The sequence below is a fragment of the Perissodus microlepis genome, chromosome 11, assembly GCF_051167445.1.
Source record: "Perissodus microlepis isolate ML-2025 ecotype Zambia chromosome 11, ASM5116744v1, whole genome shotgun sequence".
In the NCBI taxonomy this organism is placed as follows: Eukaryota; Metazoa; Chordata; class Actinopteri; order Cichliformes; family Cichlidae; genus Perissodus; species Perissodus microlepis.
In genome coordinates, this window is record NC_140471.1 from 236,284 (window position 1) to 248,710 (window position 12,427).

General features: G+C 42.7%; 2 protein-coding genes across 2 annotated transcripts in view; one reads left to right on the forward strand and one right to left on the reverse strand.

Moving 5' to 3' along the window:
* LOC146376991 (protein NLRC3-like) overlaps positions 1–12,427 on the forward strand; it is a 414,853-nt gene that overhangs the window by 212,773 nt on the left and 189,653 nt on the right. The window lies entirely within an intron of this gene.
* LOC146376996 (protein NLRC3-like) overlaps positions 1–12,427 on the reverse strand; it is a 52,005-nt gene that overhangs the window by 29,724 nt on the left and 9,854 nt on the right. Inside the window, exon 8 of the mRNA XM_084944987.1 lies at positions 9,654–9,827. Coding sequence (XP_084801113.1) covers positions 9,654–9,827 — 174 coding nt within the window. The remainder of the gene's footprint in view (positions 1–9,653; positions 9,828–12,427) is intronic.

Sequence of the window (12,427 nt, forward strand, 5' to 3'; positions counted from 1 at the left end):
ATGATTTAAGCAAGGAAAGGGCTACATGTCAACATACAACTCTTTATTTCTATTAATGTCTTACTTCATTCCTACCTGATTGACATGTCTAGGAATTATGAGTGATTGGCTCACTGTAGTGGTAAAAGTTGCTTCCAATCAAATTATGATATGGTAAAGTTAAAATAAAACACAACTGACTGTTTTATATTATATCTAATATATATTATGTAATTATCCTTATAATTACAAAATGTTTTATGTAAGATTTATGTTTTGTGATTTAAATCTGACATCACAAAAGTATTTTGGAATTTGAATAATGTATTTTGTAACTGCAGTACACATAATACTAATTTTGAACAATTTTGTCCAGGTTCCTTGCCACCGGGGACTCCTTCAGGACCATCGCGTTCAGTTTCCGCGTCAGTGTGTCCACGGTGTGCCAGATCACCCCCCAGGTAGCGACGGCCATCTGGGACTGTCTAGTGGACAACTTCATGGCTGTGCCTTCAACTGAAGACTGGCGGTCCATCACAGAGGGATTCCAGGAGCGCTGGAACTTCCCTCTCTGCTGTGGAGCTCTGGATGGGAAGCACGTCCAGACAAAGGCACCCCATATATCATACAGGAGACACACACATTGATATACACTAAATAATTATTTCATTTCTTTTTTTGTGGTGCCCAAATTTATGCACCTGCTTGATTTTGTTTAAACAATTATTGCACACTTTTTGTAAATCCAGTAAACTTCTTTTCACTTCTCAAATATCACTGTGTGTGTCTCCTGCATGATATATTTAACTGACATTTTTTATTGTGACAACTAACGATTTATACAGGAAAATAATGGCTATTAACAAGGTTGCCCAAACTTTTGCATCCCACTGTATTAGTATATTTTGTAATTAGTATAACATGAAATAAATTCTACATGTGTCAAGTCGTGTGCTAACATTTGCTGTGTAGTAGAACTGAGACAGTCATTGTAAAAATTTATTTGAAATAATATAAAAATTCTCAAACAGATAAACATTAAATATAAATATATAAAAAATATAAGTATTTACAGAGAGACAGGAATAAAAAGGACCAAGCTGCTCTCCAGTGCAGGAACAAGGCTGAGGAGGAAGTGCTCCATTGGAGACTGGTGTGGCCTCTTCAGGGACACCAGCATGGCCAGCTCCACCGCCGATGGACCGCCCTGGGACCCGTCCCTCATCTGCCTTGGAGCCGTCCTCCTCTGTGGGCCTGTAAAACAGCACAAAACACAAAGAAATGAGAAGGCTGCTACTAGATTTTAGTTTCAACATTGAAAGAAAAAAACAGGATATAATCAGATTGGTTGTAGATATTTAGTAAAGGTGATCACAAGGGAATCCCACCGAGTAAAAAGCTATCAGTGCTTGCTGTACATCTGATGCTACAGTTGCATACCTGTGGGTGCAGCAGCAGGAGCTCAGGGACTGGGGAGCCAGGAGAAGCAACGGGGGATGCTCTGCTGCAGAATCAGTTGGTTCTATCAAGACAATATTAAATGTTAACAGGTTGAATATAATAATCATAGCATATACAGTGGTCCCTCATTTATTGCAGCAGGGGTTCTCAGAATAACTAGCCCCTTGCCACGCACTTTATACACTTTTTTCCCCACACACATGAACATTAGTCACAGTTCTCACAAGCTGATTCTCAAAGTGCAAACCTTTGTAGATTGCAAAACGTAAAAGTACTATTATGCCGCGTTTTGTCTTCATCTGCCTGCCACTTTCGTGCGCCTTTTTCCCTCGCGGTGCAGGTGTCTATTTCCGAATTAAGGTCATAGTTATGGGTGTTTTTGTGCTGTTTTTTCTATTGGACGTGATGGTTATCAAAACCAAACATGATAAATTTGGCAAGCGCAGGGGACACAGCACAGAGGCGATTTGTCAATCAGGCTGCAGAATGCAATGCTGTACTGTAATAAAAAGAAAAAAGCGAAAAAGCGAAGCAGTGACGGATGAGCGGGACCACTGTGTGCTGTTTATTAATAAACAAAATATATTCCTATATGACAACATGCATAAAAGCAGAACGGTATTTGTACATCAGTGGGAAAATAGCGGTGACTTGCTAGCTTTTGTGCGGCTTCCCCGGGTCAGTGAAAAATTTCAAAAGAGAAATGAATGAACTTACCAGGTTGCCCGATCTCTTCACATATCTTCCTCCAATCTCGGTCCTTTATATTCCTGTCTCGGTACAGAAAGCAGCTGGTGTCGTACAGCCCCGGGTGGTTTTCTACGGCGTTGATTAGCCTTCCCTCCATATTGAATGAAGAATGAAGGGCTTTGGCTGGATCTGCCCCTTTGACCTAGGTCAGAGCCACGTCACCAGGCTCCTGATTGGCTGTCGCAGCGCGAATTGACACTGGGGTTGAGATTATTCCAACTCGAGTGGTTGACGCGATATGCGCGTATGCACAAAATGCAACACAAAAACTGACATGGTTTTATTCACGAGTCAAATGTGCCTGATGCGGTACACTGACGCGTGTTTCACGCGTTTTTGCGACGCAAATCTGCTTCCGAATTTTCGCGGGACCCACAATCGCGTGTCATCGCGCTTCTCCATTGACCCCATTGACATGTAAACGCACCGTAAGGTATGATCAGCTCTAACTATAAGCTTTATCAAAAAGGAAAGTTTGAAGCTGATCTTCAAAGTAGAGAATGTGTCTGTCTCCTGAACTTAAACTGTGAGCTGCTTCCACACCAAGTCCATTATAGCAAGGCTTTCTTTGTGTTAGTTGCTTTGACAAAACCTCACATCCCAGTCAGAGATGATGAGTATCATCACAGTGATGATCATTCTCTGTTAACCCAGGCTTTCTGCTTCAGGATCTCTGCACGCTCACATAACAAGGAGAACTTTAAGCATCATGTCATCATGTCACTAATTTCACTAAATGGATGGACTGAGCATGTCCTACATATGAACTGGTGCTAGAGATCATAAAGAACATCAAATAAAACAGTCAAATTACATAACAAGGAGCACTGTGGCAATCGTGGCTCAAGAGTTGGGAGTTCGCCTTGTAATCGGAAGGTTGCCAGTTCGAGCCCCGGCCTGGACAGTCTCGGTCGTTGTGTCCTTGGGCAAGACACTTCACCCGTTGCCTACTGGTGGTGGTCAGAGGGCCCGGTGGCGCCAGTGTCCGGCAGCCTCGCCTCTGTCAGTGCGCCCCAGGGTGGCTGTGGCTACAATGTAGCTTGCCATCACCAGTGTGTGAATGGGTGGATGACTGGTTGTGATTGTAATGGTTGGTTACAATGGTTGTAATGCGCTTTGGGGTTCCTTAGGGACTAGAAAAGCGCTATACAAATACAGGCCATTTACCACTTTAAACACCATTTCAGTCTTCTGCACAAACGGATAAACTGCTCTTGGTGAATATCCGTCCATTTTCTTTTTCGTATCTTTAAGGTTGCAGGTGTCGTTGGAGCTTATCCCAGCTGCCATATTGTGAAAGGCAGGTTACAAACCGGACATCCTGCCAGTATGAATTCAAAAGTAAAGTCATAATGTAATAATTTATGAGACATTTTGTCATGGTTCTGGGTCATTTTGACCCAGCTTGTTCTGTTTCTTATATTTTGGTGTTTTTCTAGATTATGATTTATGCTCTGATTCTTTAGTTGTGCTTTTTTTTTTTTATTATTATTATTCCTTCAGTCTGTCTCTCGGTGTCAAGTCCACATCTTTGTACATTGTTTCTTGTTTCCTGTTTTACTTTGAAGGTTTTGTCTGATGTCAGTGTGTTCAGTTTTACTTCTCTCCTGTCTCGTTAGCCTAATTTCTCTCGGCTGTGTCTCCCATTCCCTGATTATTTCCCTGTGTATATAAGCCCTGTTTTTCTTTGCTCTCTGTTGTGTCGTACTCTCAACATGGTGTGCGTTTGTTATGTTCCAGTCTTCCAGCGCCTCTGTTCTAAGTCTTGTTTTGCTTTGCTTTGTGAGTTTTATTTTATGAGGAAATTTTGCCCGCAATAGAGATGCTTTTTTAGTTCCAGTCCCGTTTTGAGAGTCCTGCAGTTTGGGTCCTTTTTCCTGCGACACATTTTACACATTTTACGACACATTCCATGACACATTTTACTGGAAATGTAGGGGGGGAAAATTAAAAAGTTATTTCTAAATCATTTAAATGGGAAAAAAGATGTACAGTAAAAAGGAACACTCAATTAAATTTGTTTTGTTTCGCGGAATCATTTATCATGTGATCTGATGTAAGGAGCTCTCCGATTGGTTTAGATACGTAGACTCTGCTGCTGTTTGCAAGCCTAGATTTGCAGTACCAAGGAGATCTTTTAAATATGGATGGGAAGGTTGATACTGACGTTTCGACACTGTGTCGAGCTTCTAAAGCGCGACACAGATGTTTCGAGACACTGCTCCAAAGCGTGGTTCAAAACATTCAGGTCATGTGATCACGATCAGTTAGGACCGGTGGGATTCCTGGTGTTTTAGGCATTTCCAGGTGCAAGGATCCCATTTTTCATAAATCAGTCTTTTGAGGAGTCAGCCTTGGCTCAGTCTGGTCTCTCATTTTTCTACTTTTAACAGAAAATATTATTTGTAGCATTAAGTGACATCATTCTCACTGTAACTCGTCACCATAAAGTACATTATAAAGTATAAATATATTTTATACTTTAAAAAGAAAAGCTAGAAAACATATTAATTAATTATTCGCAATTCATTTCTTAACAAGCTGCGTTTTTTCCTTTTCTTTTTTTTCTTTTTCTTAATTTAAACTTCCATTGACATTGCTGTACGATTTAAAGATGTGCATAAAATGGACTGTTATGATTGGTCACAATTAGCCCATCAAAATGTGATAAGTGTCCATTTTTGTTATAAAGAACAAAAAAGAAATTTAGTCTTTTATTTAGATATGTTTTTTTTTTTTATTATTAATTACAAAATAAAACTAACACTATGCCAACTTGTAACTTTAATTGACAGTCTATAGAACAAACCTGATGACGCCAACTCCCATCCATCCTTCCATCCATCCATCCATCCATTCGCTTCCGCTTATCCTTTTCAGGGTCGCAGGGGACGCTGGAGCCTATCCCAGCTGTCATAGGGCGAGAGGCGGGGTATAGGTCGCCAGTCTGCCACAGGGCTAACACATTTTTTTTTTCTCGTTTGGCTCTCGGCGAAGGCGGTCACACTTTTTCTCCTCTCCTCTCCATTATCTTCCCTGCTTAGCTTCTTATGTCCTTGTCTTGTCTCATGTTTTTACTTTTCCCTGGAACATTCTCTCACAGTCTGTTTCTAAAACCTAAAAGAGAATTATGGATTTGATCAACTGGTCTCTGAATGCAATCGACACGCTCTTCTCAACGAGAAGCCCCTGCTCGGGAGAGCCAAAGTGCCCTGGAGGTACTTTCCCTGCCGGATACATGATGGACGGGTGGCATAACTGGAGGGTCGTGTGCCTGGCGGGACTTTCCATCGAGGACGCTGAAGATATCTACCTATTCGGAACCATGATAACAGGGTTCTTGCTGATCGGAGCTGGCTTGGCCCTGGCTTATCGGAGAATTAAGAAAGCGGAACTGGCTGTTCAAACCCCCCCAAGGCTGCCCGCTGGGATTGAAATGATGGGACGAGGCGGGACTTCTCAGAATGGGCTCACTGAGTGCAGCATGGTTAAGATCTTGGAGAAGCTTACGGCTGCCATGAATACTCAGAATAAGACCTCTGAGCGTACATGGGATTACATCAAGGAGAAGTTCACTCAGAATAACACCTCTGACCGAAAGTTGGATCACATCTTGGAGCAGCTCACTGCAGTCGTGAGGTCTCAGAATCTGCTCTCTGAGCACCAGAATGACAAGACCACGGAGCGCAAGTTTGATAACATCATGGAGAAGCTTGCAGCTCTCCAACGGGAGATTGAGAGACCAGTGTCGGTGTCGGAGTGTTAGAGAACGGCTTTGAAATTCTCATGAGCTGTTCGCATAAAAAAAAAAAACACCATCACTTCATGCGGCTATCCCTTCGGCGCTAGCTGTGGGCTCAAGGCTGGAGCCGAACAAAAACTCCCTGATAATGACTGTGTTTAGACTGTTCCTCCCATTCCATGCAAGGCCACCTGGGTTGGCTGGAAGACTGTTTACTTAGCCTGGCAGGGCGAAGGACACTGTCTCAGCTGACCTCTCGACACGCACACACATACATATACACTGATATGCACACACTCATCCCCCTCCCTTTCCAAACGCCTTCGATGCTTGTGCCCTCCTTGAGAACACGGTGGGTCTGAGCCGTGCTGGAATGGTAGCGCTGGGCAGGGCGGCTGCTGTGTCTGCTTCGGATTACTTCTCACCCCCCACATCCCTGTGGCATTTCACGTGTTCCATAATGTTGTGGACATTTATGTGCTTTTGTGCAGAGGAGTTTTTTTGTTTCCTGTTCTCATGCTGTCCTCCTGTAGGAGCCCAGCATGAGTAGAGGTCTCTTTTTTCCTCTTGTACTTTCCCATTGTAGTGTATATTTCAGTGTTTTTTCTGTAATGCTACCGATCTCTGACTTGTATCCCCATGTAATGTCTGTGTTGTGTGTGTAAGGTCGGGGGGGTTGGCGAATAAAGCCTTGATTGATAGGGACAGACAACCATTCACACTCACATTCACTCACACATTCACACCTAGTGGCAATTTGGATTATCCAATTAACCTATCCCCACAAGCTGCATGTCTTTGGACGGTGGGTGCGTGGGTTCCCTCCGGGTACTCCGGCTTCCTCCCACCGTCCAACTCCCAGAAAAATCAACCACACATATCTAAAGTTTGTGGGCTGTGAGCAAAAAGCGAAAAGGTTAGCATGGAAGAAAACTAGATGATTTTGAGGTACTTAGTACCAGGTGAGTTCCCTCCCCCACATTAGCTCCAGAACCCTGTAATATCTACTTCGTAAGACTACCTGTTTTATGAAATCATGGCTGTTACTAATATATGAGTGTTTAATGGATTTTTGCCCAGTGCTGTTCTCTCTGATGGTATGAGCCAGTGGAGCTCACCCAGACATTCCTTTTTTTCTATCAAGAAAAAGAGAAGTGAGTGATTCAGTCACACCAGTTAGTCATGTCCCCGTGTTTGTTTCTCCCCCCGTTGCCAGTGTTTGGCCTTTGTGTCTTTGTCCACGTCTCCATATTTGTCATGCTTCCTGTTTTATTTTGATGATCCTCGTCCTTTGTTTAGTTCATTTAGGTTTGCTTCCCCTTTCTCTTGCTGTGTCAGACTAGTCCCAGCTGTGTTCCAACCTGTTCCCATCCTCTCGTTATCCTGCCTGTGTATTTAAGTGCTATGTCTCCCTCTGTTCTTTGTTTCCCTCTTCACAGTAGCTGGTGTGGTCTTGTGTACTTGTAGGGTCTCCGGTTCTAGGTAATCCACCCAAATGCAGTGTCTGGGAGTAACAGAATGCATGCACCAGCGTTATGTATTTAAAATCCAAAATATGAGTAACTGTATTCTGTTACAGTTACTGTTTAAAAAGGTGATATTCAGAATACAGTTACTTCTTTTGAAATAAATGGATTACACAGCGGTCTTTTCCTGTTTCATATGTTAGGCAACGGGTGGCCAACCCGCTCCTCCGGAGCCGCATGTGGCTCTTTGCCTGGTTTCATGGGGCTCTTACGTTCATATTGAAGTTTGTGTTTTGATTTTTCTTTTTTTTTTAAATGTGCGTGTTTGCTTCGCTTGAGCTCAATACGGTATTTTCATCAAATGCGCATGTGTGTGAGAGGCAAGCTATTCTGCCTTATATGTCAGACGTCATTAGCACATTTCAAAGCTTCAGCGCCACTTTAGCTCACTCCATGCTAACAACGACCAGGAATTTCCAAAAGGGAGTGAACTTCACAAGCCCGAGTTGGTCACTTTGAAAAGTCAGCCAGAAAAGCAGACACAGTTTTTCCAAAAATTTACAAAGAGCTCAGAGACCGTAACGCTCGCATCATATCAGCTGGCTTGGAACATCGCACGGGCTAAAAAGCCATACAATGAAGGGGAGTTCTTTAAAAAATGCCACAGTTACATTGTAGAAATCTTGTGTCCTGAAAATGACAAAGTAAAACACATGGTATCAGATGTCCAACTGTCCCACCACACTGTTGAACACAGAACATCGAACATTAACTCAGCTGCGGCTGAGGTGGAAATGACCAATCTTTGTGAGGAGGAGCAACTGAAACCTGCTTTAAGGGAAGAGACCATTGAGTTCTGGCAAAGTGTGCCAATGGAAAAAATACCCCAATGTCAAATGGGCTGCACTTAAGATACTGTAAATGTTTGCGTCAACATACGTCTGTGAGTCTGTGTTTTCCACCCTAAAACATGTGAAATCAATGCATCGATCTGTTCTGACTGACACTCATGTGAAAGAATAGAGTTGAAAATGACTGGCCTGTGGTTTTAGTACTGTAGGAGTCAGTTTCTGTCATTATCATGTTGGTGTGTGGCATATACAATAAATCTGGCTGAGCAGAGGCGGTGTGTGTGTGTGTGTGTGTGTGTGTGTGTGTGTGTGTGTGTGTGTGTGTGTGTGTGTGTGTGTGTGTGTGAGTGAGTGAGTGAGTGAGTGATGGGTGATGTTCATGCGTACTCATGTGTAAGATGTGGCTCTTTGCGGTGCGGTAACACAGTAAAAAAAGTGGCTCTTGATCTCTGACTGGTTGGCTACCCCTTTGTTAGGCTATACCCACTCTAATTTTGGTAATTCCACGCTGGTGGAAACCCAAAGAAAACACACATTAAGAGGCTCTAATGCCTATGTCTCAATCTCGCGGGGCATGTCACCTCTACTTGCGGCCCGTATAATGACATGAAGAAATATTTTTAAAAATTATTATTCAAAAACTGATTTAATATGAAGGCAATAAGCAGAGTGATACAGGCAGGGAAGAAAAGGAGAGCCGAAAAGTACGAGTTGTCACCAACCAAACGAGAGATGGAAGCATGTAAATATAATAATAACCACTGCAGCCAAAAAGAGTGCCTTACGAGCCCAGTTTAAGTAAGGTATTAAGACTCGACTGTACACTGTGTTTGCGTTTTCCTCCGAAACAATAAGTTCTGTTGGAGCAGCCTTTCAATGCCTCTCTCTGTCTCTCACTAGCAAAGTTGACCAAGAAAACAAAGCAGAGCTAATTTTCGGCTACAAGCCCAACACGGAACCCGGCGTATTAGCCAGAGATCCCTACAGTTCGGAGCCGCGGACCTGTTTTATATATGCACAGAATAGTTTTCTATACGAGATCGCTGCAAAAAGTACAGCCTTACCTAATGCCCACCTTACTGTTACTCAATTTATATTAAGATTTAAAAATATTTGGTATTGGTATGGAGAGTAACCTTCAGTAATAGTAATAAATCGCACAGCAATAGCACATTCATGTAGTTGTAAAAAGCATGATAATATATTAAGTAATCAAAGTATTCAGAATACTTTACACTCATACTTTACTCTCAATGTAACGTATTCGTTCTGTAATCTGTAGTGGAATACATTTTAAAAGTAACCTTCCCAACACTGCCCAAATGTCAATAAAGGTCATTTAACAAGGTTAAATGTCTGTGTATTATTATAAATCGCATTTAAATGATCACTTAAAATCCTGACCTGAGAGTTTCAAGTTTACAGTGTGGACTCTCTAATACAGCAGACAGAAGCGTCACTCCTGAATCCTGCAGGTCGTTGTTACTCAGGTCCAGGTCTCTCAGACTAGAATACTGCGAGGTGAGAACTGACGACAGAGCTTCACAGCTTTTCTCTGAGATGTTACAGCAGCTCAGCCTGAGGAAAAAACAAATCAATAAAACATCTGGGATCAACTTATTTCTCCATAAATGGTTATATAAAAACATTAGATTTCCATTGGTCACTTTCCTAACACTGTTGTTAGGCAAAAATAAATCTAGATTAACAACAGTGGTGTTATTAAAAGATGACTATAATGCCATCAATAAAGAGGAATTTTATTTATAGCTCTGCATTCTTATTTTTAGACTTCAGTCAAAAATAATTGCCATTCATCTCATTCTTGACCATGGAGAAGCTAACCAGTTTGTTGTCCTTCTAAAGTCTGTTTAGGCTCCTTTAAGGTCAACATACATAAAACACAAATTTTCTTCTGATCGGTCACTTTCAAGAATCACATATAACCTGGTGGTAAATACATTAGATGGTCACCTAGCCAACAGGAGCCTGCTATATATGTTATATCTGGAAGCTTCATCAAACCACCTTAGGTGTCAAATACAGGATAGATGCAAGATGCAAAGCTGCTCTTGCTCTCTTAGCTGCTCTTACTCTTGACGAAGGCGGTCGCACTTTTCTCCTCTCCTCCTCCTCCTCTCCCTTAGCTTCCCTGCTTAGCCTCTTGTGTCCTTGTCTAGTCTCGTGTTTTTTGTATTACTTTTCCCTGGAACACTCTCTCACAGTCTGTTCTCTAAAACCTAAAAGTGTCACGGCTGGCGGAGTGAGCCGTGTGGTGTGGAGGAAAAGGAGGACCCAAAATGCGGCAGTGACTGATGATTCGAGTGACGTTTATTTACAAGGTGGCAGTGGCAAAAACAGGCAACGAAGCGTGAGAGATTACTAACGGAAACCTAAACTGGGAGAAACTAAAGAGCAAACCTGAAATCTTAACAAAACGGAGAGCAGAGCAGAGAGACGGAGACTAAGGAACAGGATACCAAGAAACATAGATGAACGCAGACGAGCCGACAACGAACACAGACCGACACCCACTATATATACACACACACAAGGCAATCGGGTAATCGCACACAGGAGGGAAGAACAGCTGATCTGAATACACATGATGACTGGAGGACACAAGCTGAACACAATGACAACAGACACAGACCTTCAGAATAGAACAGGAAATCCAGAACACGAGCCTTCAAAGTAAAGCAGGAAACACACAGACTGATTTACAACACAACACGGGGACATGAACAGAGCACCAAGGACAGACACAGGTAGGGCTGAATATACACCAAACTTCAGGTTCAACCCTAAACTAGTACAAAATCAGAATAAACACAAGGCACAAAAATGAACTTCAAGGAAACACAAAACGCTGGGTCAAAATGACCCAGGACCATGACAAAAAGAGAATTATGGATTTGATCAACTGGTCCCTGAATGCAATTGACACCCCTTTCTCAATGAGAAGTTTGGGCTTGGGTGAGCCTGAGTGCTGAAGATATCTACCTATTCGGAACCATGATAACAGGGTTCTTGCTGATCGGAGCTGGCTTGGCCCTGGCTTATCGAAGAATTAAGGAAGCGGAACCAGCTGTTCAAATCCCCACAAATGGTAAAGGGTAAATGGCCTGTATTTGTATAGCACTTTTACTAGTTCCGCCTAGGGACCCCAAAGCTCTTTACACACCCAGTCATCCACCCATTCACACACACTGTTTGAGGCAAGCTACAATTGTAGCCACAGCTGCCCTGGGGCAGACTGACAGAAGCGAGGCTGCCATATTGCGCCATTGGCCCTTCTGGCCAACACCAGTAGGCGGTAGGTGAAGTGTCTTGCCCAAAGACACAACGACCGAGACTGCACAAGGCTGCCCGCTGGGATTGAAACGATGGGACGAGGCGTGAGTTTCTCAAAATGGGCTCATTGAGTGCAGCATGGATAAGATCTTGGAGAAGCTTACGGCTGCCGTGAATACTCAGAACAAGACCTCTGAGTGCAAACTGGATTACATCTTGGAGGGGCTTGCTCAGAATAACACCTTTGAGCACAAATTGGATCACATCTTGGAGAAGCTCACGGCTCTCCAACGGGAGATTGAGAGACCAGTGTCAGACTGTTAGAACAGCTTTGAAATTCATATGAGTTGGAATTAATGCAATTGTCAGATAGCTGGTTCAAGTGCAGCAGGAGGGGAGGAGTCAGAGAAAAACTAAGAGTTTGTTGAGGAAAACCTGCCAGTGAACAGCTCACATTCATAGTCTCTTAACAAGTTTACCCTTACTCTTGTTGTGAAACAGAAAACTTGGAAATTGCTTCATTCCAGGATTTACAAACTCAGCATTTGTAGCCAATCCTGCTTTCTGGCCCTGGAAAGGAAAACCTAAAGGAAATGTGCACTTTTTTAGTTTGCCCGAAAATGGAAAACCTCTGTGATAGGATATTCTCTGAGGAAACAAGCATCTTTCAGAAAACGGATGTTAGATTGTCTGAAAGAGAACAAGTAAATACTATTGACTGGACCTCATGCCACAGACTATACCCAGGGAAATCTACAACAAGTCTGTATGGTTTACCGAAGATACATAAACATGGTGTACCTTTAAGACTAATTTGTCTGTATGATCAACTCGGTCACCCATAACATCTCAAAGTTTCTAGCATCAATCCTCAAACTTTTGGT